The sequence below is a fragment of the Molothrus aeneus genome, chromosome 11 (assembly GCF_037042795.1).
Source record: "Molothrus aeneus isolate 106 chromosome 11, BPBGC_Maene_1.0, whole genome shotgun sequence".
NCBI classification, from domain to species: Eukaryota; Metazoa; Chordata; class Aves; order Passeriformes; family Icteridae; genus Molothrus; species Molothrus aeneus.
Window position 1 is genome coordinate 18,155,169 of NC_089656.1, and position 22,515 is coordinate 18,177,683.

Genomic DNA, 22,515 nt, shown 5'->3' on the forward strand with positions numbered 1-22,515 from the left:
CCCGCGCAGCGCGGCCGTCCCGCCCCCGCCGCCGCCGCCGCCAATGGCTCCGCGGGGCCTGGCCCGGCCCCTCCCGGCCCGCCGGGGGGACCGCGGTGATGCAATAGCCCGGGCACGGGGGCGCGGGGGCCGCGGGGCTCGGCCCGGCCCGGCACGGCACCGACCCGCCCCGGGGATGCTTTTCCCGGCCGTGGGGTGGCTTTTCCCGGCCGCCGCCGTGCTGGCAGCCCCCCGATGCTGTGGCGGCCGCTGAGGGCCGGGAGGAGGAAGGAGGCAGAGCCCGGGATGGAGCGGCCGGCGGCGGCGCGGCGGGGCCGGGGAACGGGCCGGGAGCACGGGAGGTAGCGCGGAGAGGAGCAGGTGAGCGGGGATGGGGGCTCGGGGATGGAGATGGGGCCTGGGGATGGAGATGGGGGCTCGGGGATGGAGATGGGGGCTCGGGGATGGGGATGGGGGCTCGGGGATGGGGATGGGGGCTCGGGGATGGAGATGGGGGCTCGGGGATGGAAATGGGGGCTCGGGGATGGAGATGGGGGCTCGGGGCCGGGGATAGGGGCTCGGGGATGGAGATGGGGGCTCGGGGATGGAGATGGGGGCTCGGGGCCGGGGATAGGGGCTCGGGGATGGAGATGGGGGCTCGGGGATGGAGATGGGGGCTCGGGGCCGGGGATAGGGGCTCGGGGATGGAGATGGGGGCTCGGGGATGGGGGCTCGGGGCCGAGGATGGGGGCTCGGGCCGGGGCCGGGGATGGGGCTCGGGGCTGTGCGGAGCAGCGGGGGCTGAGCATCACCCGCATCCCGGCCCCAGCGCTCAGGGCGGCCCCGGCCTCGAACGGCGGCTCCGGGGTGACTTTGGGTGGTGACAGCCGCTGCTGGGCCAGGCGTGTGCGGGGAGCTGTGTGTGTGTCCGTGTGTCTGTCCGTGTGTGTGTCCCTGTCCGTGTGCGAGCGGCTCGCCCCGTTCCAATGCAGCGATCTCCCCCTGCCGGGCTGCCGGCGCTGCCAGGAGCGATCCCGCATCCCTGCGAGTCCCCGCGCTCCGGGAGATGCGGGTGAGAGCCTGGGGCTGCCTGTGAGACCGAGCTTCAGCCCCACAGCAACAGAGACAGCTCTGTGCTTTGCAGAACCCGTGGGAATAAACAGCGCCCGGTGATGTCGTGCCCAAGGACTGGAGTTGTACAAACCAGCCCTTCGGCATTTTAGTGGGTTTCTACCCAAAACCCGTAGGGCTGGATTCGGAATTTAATAAAAAACCGTATTCCTCGATAAAAAGTATCACATTTTGTTTCTTTTAAAGTTTGCAGGGGATGACCATTGCTTGTTTCACCTCAGCGTTGTCCCTGTGAAGGCTGAGCAGTAGGAGCCCCATTACCACCCTGTCACTGAGTGCTGTCAGACGTGAGGGACAAGAGCTCCAGAGCGAGCCCTGAGTGCCAGGGACCCTTTAGTGCCACCAGTGCTGCCCCAGCTCCTTCCAGCTGCATCCCCGTCCCTGGATGACGTGAGGCTCTGGGGCACTGCTGCAGTGCATCTCTGGCTCGATGAGGTCATAGGGAACAGGGAAATATTTCTGAAGTCAGTACAAGTGGAGGACACCGGGTGAATCACACGCGGTATCTGCAGGCTGCAGGCTCTAGATGATAATATAATCACACATTAATACTTCTGGATTTATATTGATCTTCTTTGCTTTTAGGAACTCTTTTATTTTTTCTAAAGCCTTTGTGCTGAGCATTGTCTGGTCATAAATGTATTTTTTGTAGTCTGTGTTTATCATCCATTGGCACTTGCTGCTGTTTATACCTGTAACACTGCTGCTTGTCCTTGCCCTTGTCCCTTCAATCCCTGACCCTCAGCTCCTGATGTTTCCTAGGGCAGAGGTGGGTGACTCCAATGTCATCCCCTTAGGAGGAGGGAACCTCATCCTTGTGCAGGTCCCTGTGACCCAGTGGCTGAAGAATTCATTCTCTTAATTAGGGACTTCATGCCTCACACTTTTCAGTGCCAGATCTAACATCAGAAATGCACATCTTCCTTGTGGGACCAAACCTTTTCTCTTTGCTTCTTTTCCTTGTCTTTCCTCACTTTTTCATGGATATTTTTTTTAAATGCATGGAGGGACAAGTATTGTGCTCAGTTTCATCAGGCTGTAACTGGAGTGAAAAAATTACCTACTTTTTTGACTTTAGTGAGCTCTGATTTGCTTTTCATATGGCAATTCTGAGACCTCCAGAACATGGGGCTTTTCATCCTGTGAGGAAGATGTCACAGGCCTGGCAGAAATACCTGTCCATGTCACAGGAGTCCCTGGAGAGGAAGCACAAGAGAAAGTGAGGACTTAGGGATCTCCTCAAAAAACCATCTCCAGCAGGCATGGAGTCCTGGGAGTCTGGAGTGACCTTCAGCTCTCTAGAATGCAGGAAGGCCCTCAGAATATTTGAGCAAACAGGATGGCCCTGCACAGCCATGGACCCCCAGGAACATCATCTTTATCTTAAATTACACCCTGCAAGTGCCTTGTCCCCGTGTCGCTTTGCCATCTCCCCCACTTTTTGCTTCTTCTCCAATCTTTCTATGTGCCTGTTCCCAATCCTGCTTCTCCATCCCTGACTTTTCTGTGCAGAAGCAGAGAAAGGAATAGAAACTACAGAGAAAGGAATGGATAGAACAAGAACAATGCTCTCCTTCAGGAAGAGGCTGCCCTGAATTTTCAGATGACGGTTAGCATTGGGGCTGTCAATTTTCAGGTCAGAGAGAGTATTGGGGTTGTCAATTTTCAGGTCACAGTTAGTATTGGGGTTGTCAATTTGTAGGTCAGAGTTAGCATTGGGGTTGTCAGTTTTCAGGTCACAGTTAGTATTGGGGTTGTCAGTTTTCAGGTCACAGTTAGTATTGGGGTTGTCAGTTTTCAGGTCACAGCATTGGGGTTGTCAGTTTTCAGGTCACAGCATTGGGGTTGTCAATTTTCAGGTCACAGTTGGCATTGGGGTTGTCAGTTTTCAGGTCACAGCATTGGGGTTGTCAGTTTTCAGGTCACAGCCCACACTGGGGCTGGCAGCAGAGTGGGATTTCACTCAGACAGCCGAGGGTCTTTACCCAGGTCCTCATGGTCACACGATGAGAGACCAAAGCTGGCAAAAACACTTTCATCTCCAGACTCAGAAATCAATAGATGAGTACAAAGCCATCATCATCCCCTCTGGTTTCTGGAGTGTCCTTGGGGCTGGCTGGGTGCTGCTGCCCCAGCACTGGAGGGTGGCAGAGGCCAGGGCAGGTAGAGGTGCTGGCACAGGCAGCTGTGGCACACTCCCCTGGTGTCCCCATCACCCTCTGCAGCCACACAGCCCTGTCACCACCTGGGACACGCGTCCAAGCTGGGCTGTCCTTGGTGGGAGCAGATGGAGCCTGGACACACAGCCAGCCTTCTGCTGTCCCCGTGATCACCTCTGGAGGGTACCCGGGGTGCTGGGTGAGCAAAGGGCTTTTCCCCTTGCACCACTGCCCTGAAACTGGACCCGGTGGGTCTGTGAAGGGTCTTTGCTTCTGAGTTCCCCCCTGAGGCAGGGAATTTTCAGCCTGCTGCTCACCAAGGGGAGGTTCTTAATTTTGAGCCTCCTGGGCCGTAATGAATGAGGGAAAGTCCCACGGAAGCAGGGAAAGCCCCACTGGGGAGGTGAATTTCTGAGGTCAGGTAGTGTCAGGCAGGGTAAGCAGGAGATGGTGATGGAGCTTCAGGCTGCATTTCTCAGAGCCACTGCACAGTTTATCACCGCTGGACAAACAAAACACAAAAAACCCAAATTCCCTGCAGCCAATGCCCCTGGCACGGCTACCCGTGTCTGCCTTGCCTCAGGCCCTGCCAGCGCCATCCCTGACCCGGCAGGAACAGCCCCGAGCTCCCGGGTGTGTCCGAGCATCCTGGAGCAGGGAACAGCCCCGAGCTCCCGGGTGTGTCCGAGCATCCCAAGGCAGGGAACAGCCCCGATCTCCCGGGTGTGTCCGAGCATCCCAAGGCAGGGAACAGCCCTGATCCCCCAGATGTGTCCGAGCATCCTGGAGCAGGGAACAGCCCTGATCTCCCAGGTGTGTCCGAGCATCCCGGGACAGGGGACAGCCCTGATCTCCCGGGTGTGTCCGAGCATCCCGGGACAGGGAACAGCCCCGAGCTCCCGGGTGTGTCCGAGCATCCTGGAGCAGGGAACAGCCCCGATCTCTGGGATGTGTCCGAGCATCCCAGGGCAGGGAACAGCCCCGAGCTCCGGGATGTGTCCGAGCATCCCGGGACAGGGAACAGCCCCGAGCTCCCGGGTGTGTCCGAGCATCCCGGGGCAGGGAACAGCCCCGATCTCTGGGATGTGTCCAAGCATCCCAGGACAGGGAACACCCCCGAGCTCCCGGGTGTGTCCGAGCATCCCAAGGCAGGGAACAGCCCCGAGCTCCCGGGTGTGTCCGAGCATCCCAAGGCAGGGAACAGCCCTGATCTCCGGGATGTGTCCGAGCATCCCGGCCCGTCTCTCGGTCTCTCGCGCGGGGATCCCCGCCCCAGCCCGCCCCTCCGGCGCCTCCCCCGCCGTTCCCGGCCCCGCTCCGGTCCCGCCCCGCTCGGTCCCGCCCCGCCGGCGTTTCCTGCCCCGGCCGCGGGGCGAGGGGCGGCTGCAGCCTCCAGGAATTTGTCACCGCTTTGTTTTCCCGGCTGTTTTCCGCCCGGATTTTGTCCCCGCGGCCGATGTAGCGGGGCCGGGGCCGGTCGGGCAGCGCGGCCGGGGGGCTCCGGCCGGCCCCGGGCAGCGCTCGGCGCCCGGGGCTGGGCTGGGCTGGGCTGGGCTGAGCCCAACTTGTTGACACCACCGACCTTTGACAGCAGCGGGGAACAGCAGCGAGGAGAGAAAATTAATATTTTTTTTTTTTAAGCCGGGCATTTCCAGCACGTGCCGGGCCGGGAATTGCATTCCCTGCTGGGCTGAAGATGCGAGTGAGCGCTCAGGAGGGGCTGGCGAGCTGCTGAACATCCCCCTCCCTGTGCCTTTGTTGCAGAAGTGCTGCGGATCGGGCGGTCATGGAGGGAACCCGGCAGAGCAGGATCTGCCGCCCGCACAAGATCAGCGAATCCTCCAAGGTTCGTGCGATTTGTGTCACCTACCAAAAAAATCCCGCTGGGGGTGGAGGGTCTCCTTTGGGCGGGCTGGCTGCGGGGAATGTGGGAATTCAGAGCTTTGAAAAGAGGGATGGGAATTGTGGTTTACCTGCTCAAGTGTTTTTGGTAGAAGTTGTGCTGCCTAGTGATTAAGGGGGAAAAAAAAGGAAAAGCAGCAGCAAATGGGCATCTGCTCATCATGACTCATAACTTAGAAACCCACATCATTGCAGCACAGCAGTTTCTCTATACTAAAAATTCAGTTATGAAATGTGGTGTGTTTGTTTTTTAAACTGATCCATCTCGTAAAATCCAAGCTCGTTACAAAAGCAAAGCTGGGATTGCTCTTTAGATTCAGTCTTGGTTTTGTACAAGATGGGAGCCTCGATCCTGCAAACTGTGCTTAGCCCAGTGAACTCACAAGAACCTGGGCTGCTTTCTTGAGTTTGTGGGGTTCATTTTCTTTGTATCAAAGCTCTGTCTGCACAAATACATTGTTTTTGTTTGTGAATTCACGGAAATCCATCTCAGGCAGCTGTTTATGCAGGTCCTCAGGGTGAGTTATAAAATGTTAATAACAGCTGTAATTATTATGTTCACTTTGTTTCGTGCCAGTGCAAGCTGCTTTTGTGCTGTAGTTACAGGAACTGCAGAACAGGTACCTTGTAACTCCAGGAAAAAAAGCTGGAAAAGAGAAACTTTGCAGTGCCTCCTTACCAAAGCTGAATGAGCCAGATCTCATTTTCTTTTGCACCATTGATGAGCAGCAGAGCTGCATTAACAGTCTGAGAGAAATTAGATCTTTGAATCCAAGAGAAGCCGAAATTCTGCTCTAACACAATTGATGAAAGATAAATAGGACTAATTTTTAAATGCATCCCTACCAATATAATCTTTCCCTCATCCTGTCTGCCACTTAAATGGTTTAGTCTGAATGTAATGATAATTCATCACATTAAAAATTAATTAACTTGACAGCATTGTTTTATTTGCTTGCTTAGACAGCAGCTGTCACTATCTGTTAAACTTAGAATCACTGATAATGTAAGGCTGCTCTCCAGAATATAAATAGCTTGAGGAAGATGTTCAAGTTGAGTATGAAATTAGTCTTGGTTCTGAAATGTGCAGCTCTCAGCTCCATTTCTCGCTCCCAACAAATGAACTCAGCAAGGGGCTGAGATCCTGAGCTGCTGTGCTGTGAGTGCCTCTGCGCAGGGTGGGATGGGTTTGTGCCTGGCTCCTGGAGCAGCAGCAGTCCCACATGGCAACAGGGATTCCAGGAGATGCAGGCGGATCCGAGGGCAGGATTATGCTGCTGCCTCAGCATCCAGCTCAGCACAGAGGGATCTCTGGCAAATCTGATATTCTGCTGTAATCTCGTTATGCATGATGGTGGAATTAGGGAATATTAGAGAGAAATGATCAGCCAGCTCCCAGGGATCAGAGGCAGGAAGGGTTTGGTTCAATCCAAGGGTTTGGATCCATCCTATCCCCTGTCAGTCAGATTTGGGAGAGGGTGCTGCAAGTTGTCATTTCTTGCTGTTCATCTGTCACCATCAGCTGCCCCTGATTACAGCTGCCACACAAGTGTGGTTTATCCTTTGCCACGTTTATTCTTCTCCCCCTCCTCTCCACCCCCTGGTTTCTGCTTGGGCTCCTGTACAATATCAGCTTTTCCCAGCCTCAGGAAAACACAGATAAAAAGCTTTACAGTCCTTAAACACCATTTTTTTTTCTATTCCTCAGTGGAAGCCACTTTGTTGTCTATGCCATAGTTCCCTTTTTAAATTCAGAGGTGTGTTCATGAGTAGAAGGCAAATTAAAGAGTTTTGATGCAGAAACCTTTTAATTATCGAAGCCTCTTCCCTTAGACTGGTTTAACTCTGCACACTTGAGTGTTCAGAGCCATTCCAGCAGCAGGATTTTTGGCAGCTTGGGCTCCATTGTTTAGAAGAGAACATAAGGAAATAAAGAGAATCTGCTGGGATGTCACAGTAAGAGCAGCACATTTAGTTGTTCATTTAGGTCTCAAGAAGCTCTCTTGGCTTTAAGAATCAAACCTTTTCCAGCCAGGTGGGTAGAGAGGGTCCCACTGTGGTTTAATCTACCCAGCAATGGCTTTTCCAGACTGCTGTGGCTGTGTGCTCTCTGCCTGGGCAGCCAGGAGGGCCACAGGGCATTAGGATTCCAGGGAGAAACAGCAGCTTGGTGGGCAAGAGAAGGGGGAGAGCCTGGGAGGCTCAGGTCACCTGTGGGACCTTTTCAGGTGTCACCTCTGGCAATGCAGCCTGGGGAATTAGGACTGGGCAAGATTCAGACAGCCAGGGCTGCTCAGAGCTGCCTTAGGTAGGACACAGGGATGTGCTTCCATTCCACCCCTTCACTGCTCTTACAAGTCCTTACAGGCTCTGCCTGGTTTGGATTTGGTAATTAAAGTATTTGCTATTTGCATTTACCTTAACCTGGCTTTTATTAAGAGGCCTCACAAGGTACCTGACTGTGCCATCACACATTTAATTCCTCCAGAGGGTGGTCCTAAAACTTCACTTGGCATTCTGGGCTGACCAGCAGTGTTCAGTTCATGTTCTGAGGTGATTGAGGGGTACATTGGGGTACATTTGAGGGGTAACAAAATGTTTCCAGCTTGGTTCATCCTAAGGCTGGTGATGTGTGTGGGAAAGAAAGCAAAGGCTGGTGGCCTCACAAGCTCAGTGACACGTCCAGAGCTGGTGGTCAGAATGTGAGGAGCAGAGGGATCCCAGAAGGGCACTTAATGGATGTGTCCTGAGGGCATTTTCCCTTTCCTTTAAAAGAAAAATATCTGCTCCTATTCATTTAAACAAAACCTACCTCAGCTTCTGGAAGCGAGGAGAAGCCTTGTGGGAATCAGCTCTCCCTGTGTGGCTTTGCACATAAATAAACAGCTATTCCTTCTGAGTGCAGTGTGTGTGCCTGGAATAATGTGGGAAGAAAGAGAGGGATTTTACCCTAACAAGCTTAGAAATGCAGAGTTCTGGAAAGATTTAAGAGGGGGTAGCTGTCAAGCAAGCAGTAACCCAAACAATACATGGGCTGAATGAAAATTCAGAGTACTGCTGCGTGTGTGCTTCCCACTCTGAATGCTCTGTGAGCAGCTGAGCTGGGAGAACTCTGCAAGGAGTCATTTGGGGGACAAGGAAGAAAGGAAATGTCAGCAAGATGTCTTTGAGACAATGAGTGGAAGAGTTTCAGAAAATTGTGCCTGTATAACTCATCAGGGAGGAGGTTTCAATGCAGCACTGTGGGGGAAGGAAGAGTAAATTTTATTTAAAAAAAGGGGAGGAGTAGGAAGCAGTAAAAGTCTCCATAGGCCTTTCAAAGTGAAGGTGAGGAGCTCAGGCTCATACTGTGTCACTTGCCAACTACTTCATGTCAGAATTTATTATGAATGTGAATGTGCAGCACAAAAAAGCTGTCTCTGACTCATGAGTGCCTGCACTTAGTGGGAAAACGTTTCACTCTGGCTCGTGGTGGAGGTGCCACCTGCCTGATGCTGTTTGTGTTTCCCAGGTGTACAGGTGGGATGACCACTCCAGCCTGGTTCTGCAGAGCCTGAACGAGCAGAGGCACCGAGGCCTCTTCTGTGACATCGTGCTGGTGGTGGACGAGCAGAGAGTCCCGGCCCACAGGAACCTCCTGGCCGTGTGCAGCGACTACTTCAACTCCATGTTCACCATCGGCATGAGGGAGGCCCACCAGAAGGAGGTGGAGCTCTTTGGAGCCTCCTACATCGGCCTCAAGGCCGTGGTGGATTTCCTGTACGGCAGCGAGCTGTCCCTGGATGGAGGCAACATCGACTACGTGCTGGAGACGGCTCACCTGCTGCAGATCTGGAAGGTGGTGGACTTCTGCTGCGAGTACCTGGAGAACGAAGTCAGCGAGGAGAATTACCTGTACCTGCAGGAGCTGGCCTCCATCTACAACCTGAAACGCCTCGACTCCTACATCGACTCCTTCATCCTGCAGAACTTCGGCACTCTGTCCTTCACCCCGGACTTCCTGCAGAACATCTCCCTGCAGAAGCTGTGCCAGTACCTGGACAGCAGCGACGTGCAGCAGGAGTGCGAGCACGACCTGCTGCAGGCGGCCCTGCAGTGGCTCACGCAGTACCCGGAGCGGGAGAACGAGGCTTACCAAGTGCTGGACAACATCCACTTCCCCTTAATCCCCAAGAGCGACCTGCTGCACAGGGTGAAGCCTGCCGTGTGCTCGCTGCTGCCCAAGGAAGCCAACTGCGAGGGCTTCATCGAGGAGGCCGTGAGCTACCACAACAGCGTGGCGGCGCAGCCCGTGCTGCAGAGCAAGCGCACGGCGCTGCGCACCTGCGAGGAGCGCCTGCTCTTCGTGGGAGGGGAGGTGTCGGAGCGCTGCCTGGAGCTCTGCGATGACACCTGCTTCCTGGACACCAGGAAGGGACAGTGGGTGGCAGAGACGCCTCTGCCCGCCCGGCGGAGTCACCACTGCGTGGCGGTCTTGGGAGGATTCATCTTCATAGCCGGGGGCAGCTTTTCCCGGGACAATGGAGGGGATGCGGCGTCAAATCTCCTATATAGGTATGACCCCCGCTGTAACCAGTGGATAAAGGTGAGGCTTGAGCTGTATTTCTTCTCTTGATGTTTAGAGTGTTTTCTCCTTGCTGGTGGAAGGGCAGGGCTTGTGGGAATAGTGAACATGGCAGCACTTCCAAATGGAACTAACAAGTTAGTTACATTGAAACAGCTCCTTGAGTCCTTTGTGGGAATGCTTAAATGACACAAAGAGCAATATTCAGATATCTGATATTCAATGACACAAAATGCAATATTAAATGACACAAAGAGCAATATTCAGATATTCAGATATCTGATATTCAATATCACATATTCAATATTCAGATATTCAGATATCTTCATTTGGGATTTGGGGGGAACGCGGGACAGTGGAGGGAATGCAGCGTCAAATCTCCTATATAGGTATGACCCCCGCTGTAACCAGTGGATAAAGGTGAGGCTTGGGCTGTATTATTTCTCTGTTCAAAGTCCTTGATGTTTACAGTGTTTTGCTGGTGGAAGAGCAGGTCTTGTTGGAATAGTGAATATGGCAGCACTTGCAAATGAAAAGTCAGGTTAGTTACGTTGAAGCAGCTGCTTGAGTCCTTTGTGAGAATTCTTAATGACACAATATTCAGATATTCAGACATTCAGATATTCAGCTTCATTTGGGATTTGGGGGGGATGCAGGACAATGGAGGGGATGCGGCGTCAAATCTCCTATATAGGTATGATCCCAGCTGTAACCAGTGAATAAAGGTGAGGCTTGAGCTGTATTATTTCTCTGTTCAAAGTCCTTGACGTTTAGAGTGTTTTCTTCTTTGCTGGTGGAAGGGCAGGGCTTGTTGGAATAGTCAACATTGGCAGCACTTGCAAATGAAAAGTCAGGTTAGTTACATTGAAGCAGCTGCTTGAGTCCTTTGTGGGAATGCTTAAATTATACAAGCAGCAAAAGAGTTTGGGGCAGATATTCAGCTCCATTTAGGATTTGGGCATCTCATCTGAGAAATTCCTGATCAGCATTCACCCACAATTCTTTAGATTACTTCTGGGAATAATTCTGGAATGGACTTAGAGGTGATTGCTTGGTTCACCTTCCTCAAGCAGTAGTACATATAAATCAGAAATGGGTGTGATGTCAAAAGGAAATGTCTCTGACAATTTTCAACTGTCTCTGTGCTAAATGTCCCTTAGAACGAGCTCTTTGCTCCCAGTGCTGCCACAAAACCCCTCATGTGTGTGGGTTACCGTATCAGCCACTCCTTGTTCCCATATGGACCAGTCATGGTTCCTGTATGGAGCAGTTGTGGTTTCCACATGAACCAGTCATGATTCCTCTATGGATCAGCCATCCTGGATGGCTCACTTGTGGTTTTCAGTGATTCCAACGCCTGTTTCTTGCAGAGTTGGGAAGGAGTTCCTATAAACACAAATGTTTCTAGAGTAACCTCTCTCTTAGATGTTTTCCTGTTTTCCCCTTGTTTGAAATGGATGCTACTGCAGAAAAACAGAAGCGTTTTATGAATATAATAGTCAAAACCAGAATCTCTCCTTACCAAATACAGGGGAAGAAGCAACTTCCCCATCCTCAGGCATGAATAGCCCTTAAATCCCTTGCTTGCCAGACCCTGGAAGATGCCAGCAGGTCATTTTTCTTTTCCAGGTTGCCTCCATGAGACAGCGACGAGTGGATTTCTACCTGGGAGCCATCACTGACATGCTGGTGGCTGTTGGTGGCAGGAATGAGAACGGGGCCCTGTCCTCAGTTGAGACCTACAGCCCTCAGAAGGACTCCTGGACCTACATAGCAGGACTGCCCAGGTAACTGAGCTGTCTGGAAGCTCCCCTGTGTTTGCAGGGTGGTAGTAAAGGGAGCTTGTGTGGCTTTAGCTGATGAAGGGAACCCTGGGAGGGAGGGAAGGGGATTTAAAACCAATGTGGCATCAGCCATGCCAACCACAGCACAGCTGGAGCCGAGCAGGCAGTGCCTTGTGTCAGCAGGGTTTGAATTTTCATCCCAAGGTGCATCTGGAGGATGGGAGGGAGAGCTCTGATTTCATTCCACAATTCTTACAAAGCTTTTCCTGAGGCCACTTGGGGTTGAATATTTTCAGAAGCACTTTTCACATCTTGGTCAAAGGGGTTTGTCATTTCTTTGGCCTTACTTTGTCACCTTGGTGTGATGATTTTCCTTCTAGGGTGTTTGTGTTGGGCTGCTCAGACTGGCTGTCACAGCTAAACACATTTATCTGTGTTGGAAATACAGAACCCTGGCAAATGTGAGCTCTCTCTGTCTGAGTTGAAACGTGGCTGTTCTCTTGCGAGAGGTTTAAGCCCTGCAGCTCTTGTTGTAGCAGACAGAACATTGCTGTGCCTTGAATCACCGTCAGAGCAGTGACTTTGTAAGGCCAGCAGGACAGCATTTCATTTGCTGTGATCAGATTTGGTGATGTTTCACATTTGTGGGAATCACAGGCTGCATGGATGCTGTTTCCATGATGCCTGAAAGCTCAGCAGCAGTGCTGGCTCTCCTGGTGCCATCACAGAGCAGGTTCCTGCAGTTTGGGGTGAGAGTTCAGGGATTTTCCCTGCTCCCTGAGCTGCAGAGCTGCAGAGCCAGAGGCAGCCAGTGAAGGCACAGAATCCTGTTGCCCAATTCTATTTTGGGCAGGTGCTGCAATGCAAGGCTGATCCAGGCTAACAGCTGGGCTCGAGTGCTCTTCACAAGCAGGATGCTTTTTATTTCTGCTCACTTAGGCAGATCCAGCAGTTTGGGCTAAACACCACAGCCCTGCCTGGGAAGCTGTGCAGGAAGGGTCCTAAATCCTTTTGTTAACTGGGGTCACCTGTGAGGTGTATCCTGTGTGGATATTTTTACTCATAAATGATCCTGGGGAAGTTCACACAGTTGGCTTAATCCACTCAGACTCCCTAAAAAGGAGCAGTTTGTCTGCATATTCCAACTGCTGCCTGTGTGCTGGCTTTGGGAATTCTGCAGCTGCAGCATTTAAAGTGAACTTTGACTTGTGGGTGTTAATTTTTTATTAGATTGCCTGGCTGGTCTGCTTGGATGAGGCAAAAGTCCCCCCATTAGGGGACAGACCCCTTTTAGGATGAATTATTCCTGCACCCAAATAAATGATTCTGCATCCTCTCTTCCTGTGGCTCTGTCCTTGTGTCAGCTCAGCTGTGTGGTGACAGCTCCCCACTTTGCCATGCAGCTGCAGTTTTGCACATTCAAGTGCCTTTAGTTAGATCTTAGTCGACTCTTGGCCCGTTAGGATTTTTTGTCTTTTCAGCCCTTTTTTTCCATTTGGTGCTGGGCAGCGAATTGTTTGAGTTTGAATTGTTTCTGCACAGAAGGAATAAGGCAAAAAGAACTTTATTATGCAGGTTGCAAAAGGCCAGACTCAGAGGTGAGCAACAGGAACCTTTCTGACTCACATCCACTGCTCGAGCTGGGTGGCTCTGGCAGATTTTGGGGCTGCAGAAAAGGCTCTGGGCAGCCCCTCCTTGGGGAACTTGAGGTGGAGCTGTTGGAGCAAGTCCAGAGGAGGCACCAGGATGATCAGAGGGATGGAACAGCTCTCCTAAGAGGAAAGGCTGAGAGAACTGGGATTGTTCAGCCTGGAGAAGAGAAGCTTCAGGGTGACCTAACTGTGGCACTCCAGTGCCTGAAGGAGCCCACAGGAACCATGGAGAGAGGCTTCACAAGGGCCTGGAGTGCCAGGACAAGGAGGAATGGCTTCCCACGGGCAGAGGGCAGGGTTAGATCAGATATTAGGAAAAAATTCTTAGCTGTGAGATGGTGAGGCCCGTCTCTGGTTGCCCAGAGAAGCTGTGGCTGCCCCATCCCTGTCAGTCTGTGGTTTACAGTAGGCAGGGGAGGAAGGATGAAAGAGGATTCTGTGATCCATTCAAGACTAAAAGCATTCCAGCTACAGTTCCTCCTGCCTGCTCCACTCTTCCCTTCAATGCACTCCTCATCTGATCTCTTTGTTCCTCAAACAGATTTAAGTTCCTGTTTCACTCAACATCTCCCCCAGCCCTCTTCCAGCAGCAAGACCTCTCACGTAGAGGAAACCAGAAGCTCCAGTCCTCTGCTTCCTGACTTCCTGCTCAGGCATTGTATCCCAACAAAACCTCCTCTTTTCCTGTGTTTTTCTGTCTTCTTCCCTCTGAAGAGAACGTGTTCAGGTGTTTTGGTCCTCCTGGGAGCATGACCACCAGCAGCAGGATTTTTGGTGCCATTCCTGACTGCCCCAAGCCAGCAACTGCCTGGAATCCTGTTCCCTGGAGTGACAGGCTCGTGTTGAGGTCATCCTGGGGTGTGGGCTCGTGTTGTTTGACTCGAGCTGTGTGGGGTGGGACTCTCAGAGGTTGTTTGTTAAAACTTCTATGCTGAACATCCAGAAAATGGGTTTGTTTTGCTGCTTCCCAAGGGTCAGAGCTTGCCACGTTGTTACTGTTAGGTCAGATGTGACATCCACACACGTGATCAGGGTCTAAGAAGAAAAAAGGTTTTTATTCTGCATGTTCTCCAGTTTATATACTCTTAACAGAGTGTGATCTTAAGTCATTAACTACATCACAATAACTTATTATATTCATTGGTGCAAAGCAATTAGCATCAATATAATTGGTAAAAGATTTACAGAAATTTAATAAGGCATGCATACACATTTACTTATGCACTTAGTCTAGTTTAGAAAAATTTTCATGTATCTTTTGTAATCTGTTTCCATGCTGACAGCCTTGTCTTCTTCTTTGCTATGGCTACACTCAAAAATCATCAATTGATGTTTCTTGTATTAACTCAGCTTGGCTTGCAGGCCAGCTGTCCAGCCCCTCCATGCCACGTGTGTGGGGATCTGCAGGCAAGGCAGTGGTTGTGTCCTTGAGCCCAGGTGCCAGCACCCACCCCGTGTCCGTGCTGCTGCTGTTCACAGTCCTGCTCCTCTAAGGAAGAGCTTTAAGGCTCGTTATCTCCTCTCACCCCCTCTCCTTCCCACCCTATATGGTCAAAACAACATCTTGTTTTCCCTAAGCACTCTCTTGGAAGGAACTGAGCTGTTTTGACTGAACTTGGGCTGTCTTGCTGGAGAAGCAAACAGCCTCTCGGGGCAGATGCTTTGCAGGGAAAACTTCAGCCAAGTTGTCTAAAGGGTGGACCTGCTCCAAGCCCGCTCCAAGGGAATTCAATTTGCCTGATGCTCACTGGGGTACTTGCTTGTGGCATACCTTTCCCTTTCTTCAGAGAGGTTCTGTATTTTTGCCCCTTTTCCCAGAAACTGGGAGCAGTTTCTCTCATAGTTTCTAGCCTGGCAGGGAGCAGTGGTGGCTGAGGAGTTGGCAGAGCAGGAGGTGGGGCAGTGATGATGACACTTAGATGACAGAGATAGCTGAATAGTTTTTGTTAATTTTGTTAGTGATTGTAAATATTACTCTGTGTCTCCCTTATCTGCTTGGATTCTTGCATTGAACCCTGCAAAAATCCTTCTCAGCTGTGTTTGTCTCTCAAATACAAAAAGGGGGAAGTGTGGAGGGGCTGGATGGCTGGCCTGCAAGCAAAGCTGAGTTAATAGAAGAAATATCAATTGATGATTTTCGAGAGTATCCATAGCAAGGAAGAAGACAAGGCTGTCAGCATGGAAACAGATTACAAAAGATACATGAAAATTTCTGTAAGCTAGACTACGTGCATAAGTAAATGTGAATATGTGCCTTATTAAATTTCTGTAAAACTTTTGCCAATTATATTAATGTTAATTGCTTTGCACCAATGAATATAATAAGTTATTGTGATGTAGTTAATGACTTAAGATCACACTCTGTTAAGAGTATATAAGCTGGAGAACAAGCAGAAAAAAAAACTTTTTTCTTCTTAGACCCTGATCACGTGTGTGTGGGTCACGTCCAGCCTAACAGTAACAATTAGGGTCCTTGCTTGTGGCATACCTTTCTCTTTCTTCAGAGAGGTGCTGTATTTTTGCCCCTTTTCCCAGAAACTGGGAGCAGTTTCTGTCAGAGTTTCTGGCCCGGCAGGGAGCAGCGGTGGCTGAGGAGTGGCAGAGCAGGAGGTGGGGCAGTGTGTTCTCATCCTGAGCACACCATGAAAAGGCCTGCTGCAGACAGCAGGGAAATTAATTGAGTGGCCCTAGGTTAAAGTTTGGCAGAACAACTGAAAGCTGCTGTGTGAGGAGCTGTGCTGGAACAGGTTGGGGAGTGATGGTATCTGCTCTGCCAGTTGGGTCATGAACGATCTCTCAGGGCTACGACAGGTGGACACCAAGATTCAGAGCAACCACAGCTCACCTGGACTTTGGTTGGAGTAGGGGATTCCCAAAGCTTGATTGAGTTATGTGCTCTTCTGTCTTGGGCAGTACATGGTAGGTTTTCTGGCATTTGAATGGTGTTACTGGGTCAGGAACTAATTTTTCAGCACTGTATCTGGGTTAAGGCATTCAAAATTGGTGCCAGGCTCCAGCAGATGTTAAAATCAAATCTCCTTTCTCTTAATGCCTCTGCTTTTTTTCTGGCCACTCTTGCAGATAATGCTGCCAAAATGCTCAATGCTCTCTGTTGGAGGATGTCTAGACCCACTCTATTGATGTGCCTGTTCTGTTGCCCATTTAGAAATGCCCCTCTCTCCATCACAGGGCTTGTAGAAAGGATCTGCATTGATTGGTTTCAATTTATGCATCTATTTCCTGCAGTTCCTAGCAAAGTGATGCTATTTTGGATGAGCTTTCAGAAGTGAAAGTTTCAAAGTGAAACACCTCTGGTGCCTTTTAGTGGGTAATTGTCCTGTCCTGGACAATAACAAATTGATGGTCGATTTGGTGCTTCAGATCTGATGGTTTCTGTCAAAGCAGTCTCTGGCTGCTGCTGTTCCCTGGACACAGCCATGGACTGAGGCAAAAGAACAAGAAAATCAGTGCTTTTTATGCAGCTGCCTGTGCTGGGCTGCACGCCTGTGCTTGAGACACAATGGCTATTGCTTGCTTACCTGTACAGAGCTCCAGAGCAGGAGAATATTTAACCTGCTTCTCCAAAGGCCATGCAGGTTTTTATTAACTTAGGGTCATTTTTCCCTGAATGGTGAATGCAGTGTGATTGCCACCAGCAGTGCAGGGCTCTGGGGTGCATTCCATGTCCTCACATTGTCCTCCTCCTGACTCCTCCAAACTCCCTGGTACAGCACAGCCTCCAGGCAGCCTGGCTTCATGTGGGCTTAAAGTCTGCTGCAGTTTGAAATGAACTGAGCTCAAGCTGTTCATCCCATCCCCAGACTGAGCATTTTTAACCCCATTCCTGTGCATGCAGAGAAACACAGGCTCTGACAAAGCAGCCCAGGAGCCACTGGAGAGGGACAGTCCCTGTTTTGTCTGGAAGAGACCTCAGCCAAGGAGCAGCATCTCTGGGCACTTCACCTGGGGATATTTCTGTCAGGGTGAAGGCCAGGGGTCCATGTGCTCAGGGTACAATATGTTCACCAGAAGCACTGAGCTTGAATGAACTGCTTCCATCATGAGGCACATTGAGAGCTGTGGAAATCCTGAGTTGCCTTTTTGGATAGAGTCCATAACTGTACCAAAGCTCTCTCCTTTTTTCTTCCTCTCTTTTCCCTGAGAGGCCAAGAAGGAGAACAGCAGTGAAGTCACCTCTGCAAGATCTCCAGCCCCTGTAGCTGAACACACTGTCCTGGTCATTCAGCTCTGTCAGCCCAAGCGTGTCAGGGATTTTTCTGCTTCTTGTAGCAGGAACCTATTAAAATATCTGATTCAGACAGGGATCAGAGGTTTTGGTAGGCATCTAGGATAATAACCACCTTTTAGCTCATCTCAGAAGCCTTGTGCTTTCAGGGTAAATGTGGGGTTTCTTTCCTAGGCCATCTTCTCCCTTGGCACACAAGTGCTGGCACTCAGCTGCATGGAAGATGTTCCGATAGCATTTGTGTGGCTCAGAGAAACCATTAGCCTGTGAAATAAAAACAGCTCAAGGTTCTCTCCACACAGAGCTCCAGCGTGTTCAGGCATGGTTCAAAGGCTACAGCAATGCTAACAGAGCTGTCTGCCGTGGAGGCTGCGTGGTCTCCAGTGCCTGACTACAAAGGATGGTGGTAGAGGCTGGTGAGTGCAGCCTGATGAGAGCATTGCTCTGTGCCCTGTGGGGATTGAATTGCCTGGGTTCCTTGACAGAGCCAATTTGCTGTGGCTGGTGCTGCATCTTTTGACGCCCCAACTCCCCCAAAAGAGGGAAAAGGACATATAGAAATGATGTGTTCAAAGCAGCTGATGCTGTTCATTACCTTGGCTGTGCACTGCTGAGAGCTCAGAGGGGTTTGGTTAGGAATAGCCCAGTGTGAAGTTAAGCCTAGATCTCCAGGCTGTTCTTATAGTGGGTTTATTACAGATGATCCAAGGGAGTTTCTCTCTGCCCTGTGCATGCAGCATGCATGGTGCTGCTTCTACCATCTCATTTTCTCTTATTTCACCATGATCTGTGGTGGGCTGGGGTCTGCTGCCTTGTCCTGGGGTGACCAAAGAAGTTCCTAGCTGTAGGGCAGCAGTGGTAGAGCAGACAGATGGCTCATGAAAAGGACACTGTCTGTGTTGGGACTGCAGGTGAACCGAGCAGAGAGTGCCCGTGAGTAAGAAATGTGTCCAGTGATCCTGAAGCTGTGCAAGGGCAAGGCAGCAGCAGTTTTCTTCTTGGTTTCTCTTGGTTTATCCCTACTGGTAAGTCTGAGAGGTCCCTTTCTTAGATGTGGATTTCTTCCCTCTCTGGCCCTCTCAGACTGATGCAAGCCAAGCACTGGAGCAGAAATACGGGAGTGAAGGTCATGCCAGTAGAGCAGGATGGGCTATTTCTGTTGTGTGACACACTCTAGAGGATGCATTAAGAAGTGATTGTCATGCCTTGGTGCTCTGTAGCGACCAGCTATGGAAAGGGTGATTTAAAAGTGGTTGTCAGGCTGTGCACTCTGCAGTGCAGGGTGAGGCCCTGGGAATGAGAGGAGTTACTGGGTAACTGCCAGACCAGGGATTCTGCTGCCTTTAGTTACTGTTTATTTGCCTCTTTAGCACAGTCCCTCTGCATGCTGGTGTGTGTTGATAAAACCCATAAGGACCGCTCCTGTTTGCTGCCCCAGGTTTACCTACGGCCACGCCGGCACCGTCTACAAGGAATTCGTGTACATTTCGGGAGGCCACGATTACCAGATCGGCCCCTACAGAAAGAACCTGCTGTGCTACGACTACCGCACGGACGTGTGGGAGGAGAAGAGGCCCATGATCACTGCCAGGGGCTGGCACAGCATGTGCACCCTGCAGGACAACATCTACTCCATCGGCGGCAGCGACGACAACATCGAGACCATGGCTCGGTTCGACATCCTCAGCGTGGAGTCCTACAGCCCCCAGTGCAACCAGTGGACCAGAGTGGCCCCTCTGCTGCAAGCCAACAGTGAATCGGGGGTGGCCGTTTGGGAAGGCAAGATTTACATCCTTGGAGGTTACAGCTGGGAGGAGGCTGTCTTCTCCAAAACAGTCCAGGTGTATGATAAGGAGAAAAATAAGTGGTGCAAAGGGACGGACTTGCCCAAAGCGATTGCCGGAGTGTCCGCGTGCGTCTGCGCCCTGAAACCCAAAACAGAGGACAAAAAGAAAAAGATAAAAACAAAAAAACATCAAGATCGAGGAAGATGACCACTCCTGGATAGCCACCCTTGGATGGTGGGCTCCTTGTATTTAGACATTTCTATCTAACCTTTATTCTTTTTCTTTTTAAACAGGGTGGGGAGGGCATCTTCTGAAGCCTCCGAAAATGTACACTTGAATGTGGTTTTTGGATTAAACTCATGTTTAAGGTAAAAACAACAAAAGAAACCAAAAACTCCCCCTCTTGCTATACAAAGGGTGATGTGGCCAGAGAGGTTCTGCTGCTCTCCTGAATGTTAAGGCTTAGGCTTCTCCTTCTGTGGTTCATGGCATTTCCACATACATCGTATTATATCGACGTTTTAAGGAGGTTTTTAAAAACAACTTTTATACTTTTTTATACCACATTTTGCTAACTCAGTCTCTCGTTTGCCATCTATTACGTTGTTGACTGTAGAAGCTGCAGCTCTGCGCTCGTGACCCCGTTGCTGGCGTCAGGAGCTCCTGGTGTGATGATCTTGGGTGTCTGTGTGCCTTGGCCAGGCCGTGGTGCAGCTGCTGGAGCAGCGCTGGCATTCCCAGCATTGTCAGGCACTCAGCTGGGACCGGGACTATTGTCACAATCCCAGCTCCCCCAGAGCCCAGCCCGCCAGCCATGCCCATAAACACCCTTTATTTCAGTCACTGCTGATCTGCTGAGTGGATTTCAAGGGCTTTGGTTTAAAGTTCAGCTGTTGATCATTGCTGTTATTTTTTCCTCAGTCCTCCTCTCCCACCTCCCTTTCCATGTATTTCAGATTTCTTCCATCTGGCGTATGTGCAGGTGATATCCTGCTACCCTCATTCTTTTGTCTTTCCCCCCCCCCCCCCAAACTATTTACCTCAATAATTGGAAAACACTAAGAAAACATTTTTGCACTTAATTTCATTTGAAACTCTGGTAAGAGTTTCTACTAAGAAACCTACTTTAAGACCTACTACAAGCACATGTGTAAGGAAAGTGGTAACAATAAATTTCTGGAGTGCAAGGAGGTTATAGGTTGTTTCTTCAGTGCTAAGAAAACTGGTTGGAATTAATTTTCTGAAACTCTTTGAGGTTTTTTTTGGTGTCTTTTTTGTTAATTTAAAAAAAGCCTCAGGAGTCAGGCTTTCATTTGCATTAATGGATTTATTTTAAAGCTTTTGTGTACTGCATGAGGTAATGGTTATTCTTTTTTAGCCTAAAAATAAATTTAAAACCAAAAAAACCCAAATGAAACATTTTGGTTATGACAAACTCATTGACAAGTTTTTGGGGTTATTTTTTTAATATCTGAAATCCTTGCTATGTTGACTGACAACTACTTAACTTTTTGGGGACATTTTCATGTGTAAGTATAGAACAAAAATTTCAAAGACTTGCTTTTTTTCTGTTACTGGGTTGCTTGTTGCTATATCCCCTCTTTTATTGTGTTTATGTATTACATTAATGTCTGGGAACAATAAATCCAGTTTAGAATATTCTATTCATCACAGTCTGATGTCTTGTGTATTGATTTCACTGAGGTTTTCCTTTTTGATTAATTGAAAAAAAAATAATCCTGTCATCATTATTCAGTGGAAATTATAATGGTAGAAACATTTTAGTAGGAAGATAAATTTAACAATATTAAGTAGAAATAGAACTTTTATTTAGATAATCAATTTTTTTCTGCATTTTTCTGCTCCAGTCAGAAGAGACAAGGGGGAATGGCTCCCCACTGCCAGAGGGCAGGGTTAGATGGGACACTGGGAAGAAATTCTCCCCTGTGAGGGTGGGGAGGTGCTGGCACAGGTGCCCAGAGCAGCTGGGGCTGCCCCTGGATCCCTGGCAGTGCCCAGGGCCAGGCTGGACATTGGGGCTTGGAGCAGCCTGGGACAGTGGGAGGTGTCCCTGCCATGGCAGGGGGTGAAACAAGGTGAGTTTTGAGGTCCCCTCAAGCCAAACCATTCTGTGATTCTATGAAATTCCTTTTCACATTTTTGCAGGTCTGACAAAAAATCCAATCCAGTTTGTAGGGTGGTTTCAAAGACAGTATTTAATGGGGTGTAGATAAACAACTTACAATTGCTTAATGTTAAACATGAACAAAAGAGAGCCTCAGTGCTCATCAAAAAGGGTTTGTTGGGGAAAACACCAAATCCAGAGGCTGTGAGTGAAGGTGGATTAAAGGACATGTCATGAGAGGTCACTGGGGGATCCTACCTGCTGTTGCCAGAAGCATTTTTCCATTACTAAAGGAACAAGTGATCCCTCTTTGCACCTCCAAGCCCATCCAGGGAGCACTCCTAAAGGCAAGGTCAGGCAGAGTGCCCCTGGATTTGGGATGCTGTAGGTCCAGATGTGGCTGATCACCCCTCAGGAAGTGTCAGCAGCCAGCACAGTGAGCCTGGTGCTCACCCTCACTCCCCAGCGCTGCTCAGCTGCGGGGAATTGGTGTGCTGGAATTTCTGAAAAATGAAAGGGAGAATTTGAGTGACACCAGTGGATTTCTGCTCTGGTTTTTGAGGTCTGAACAGTCCTCTTGGTGAGGAATTAGGGATGGCAGAGGAAAGGTGCATTCTCTTGCTTCAGCCTGGCTTCTGAACCTGCAGGTCCCACTGCCTTCATCGCTAAGCTCTGTGAAGCATTTTACTCTTGCCAGGAAGCACAGCTCTTTCTTCCTTCCTGCCCCAGGGAAAAATAACTACTGCTCTACTTCATTTCTAAAAAGGCTTCCATTGCCAAATTCTGAGGAAAGCTCGTTTTACCTGAAACAAAGCAGCTACCAGAACGCTCAGGTTTGTTCTTCCCACACTTCCATGCCTGTATCGTGGCATTGGCGTGTCAAGGAGCTGCTGCTGGAACTCTGACGTTGGATAACAAATCCCTTGAGGTGCCCTGAGGAAAAAATCCCAGCCTGGTGTGAGATGCAGTTGTTTTGAAGGCTTGAGAAAGAAGATGGAAATATTTCTGTTCTCAAGTCGAAATTTTAAATTGAGAAAAATGTGCTGGTGTCTTTGTGTGTAAGAGATCTGACTGCTTTCAGTGGTTTCTTTCAAAAACTGCTGATTTTCTGGGCGCTGTTTAGGATTCTGGATTCTTGCGTGACAGCAAAAAAAGGGGTTGTGTGTCTAGGGAATGTAAAGAAATA

At 50.1% G+C, this 22,515-nt stretch overlaps 1 protein-coding gene across 2 annotated transcripts; it reads left to right on the forward strand.

The window, feature by feature from the left end:
• Positions 1-86: 86 nt before the first annotated feature.
• KLHL36 (kelch like family member 36) lies at positions 87-20,877 on the forward strand. Of its 2 annotated transcripts, XM_066557467.1 has the most exons (5): positions 87-360; positions 5,034-5,115; positions 8,683-9,756; positions 11,365-11,522; positions 18,856-20,877. In XM_066557467.1, exons 2-5 carry the CDS (start codon positions 5,056-5,058, stop codon positions 19,409-19,411), a joined length of 1,848 nt encoding a protein of 615 aa, XP_066413564.1. In that variant the 5' UTR covers positions 87-360; positions 5,034-5,055; the 3' UTR covers positions 19,412-20,877. The 2 variants fall into 2 exon arrangements, 1 of the variants encoding a protein (XP_066413564.1); XR_010784310.1 differs by lacking the exons at positions 5,034-5,115; positions 8,683-9,756; positions 11,365-11,522; positions 18,856-20,877 and adding an exon at positions 972-1,271.
• Positions 20,878-22,515: the final 1,638 nt, after the last annotated feature.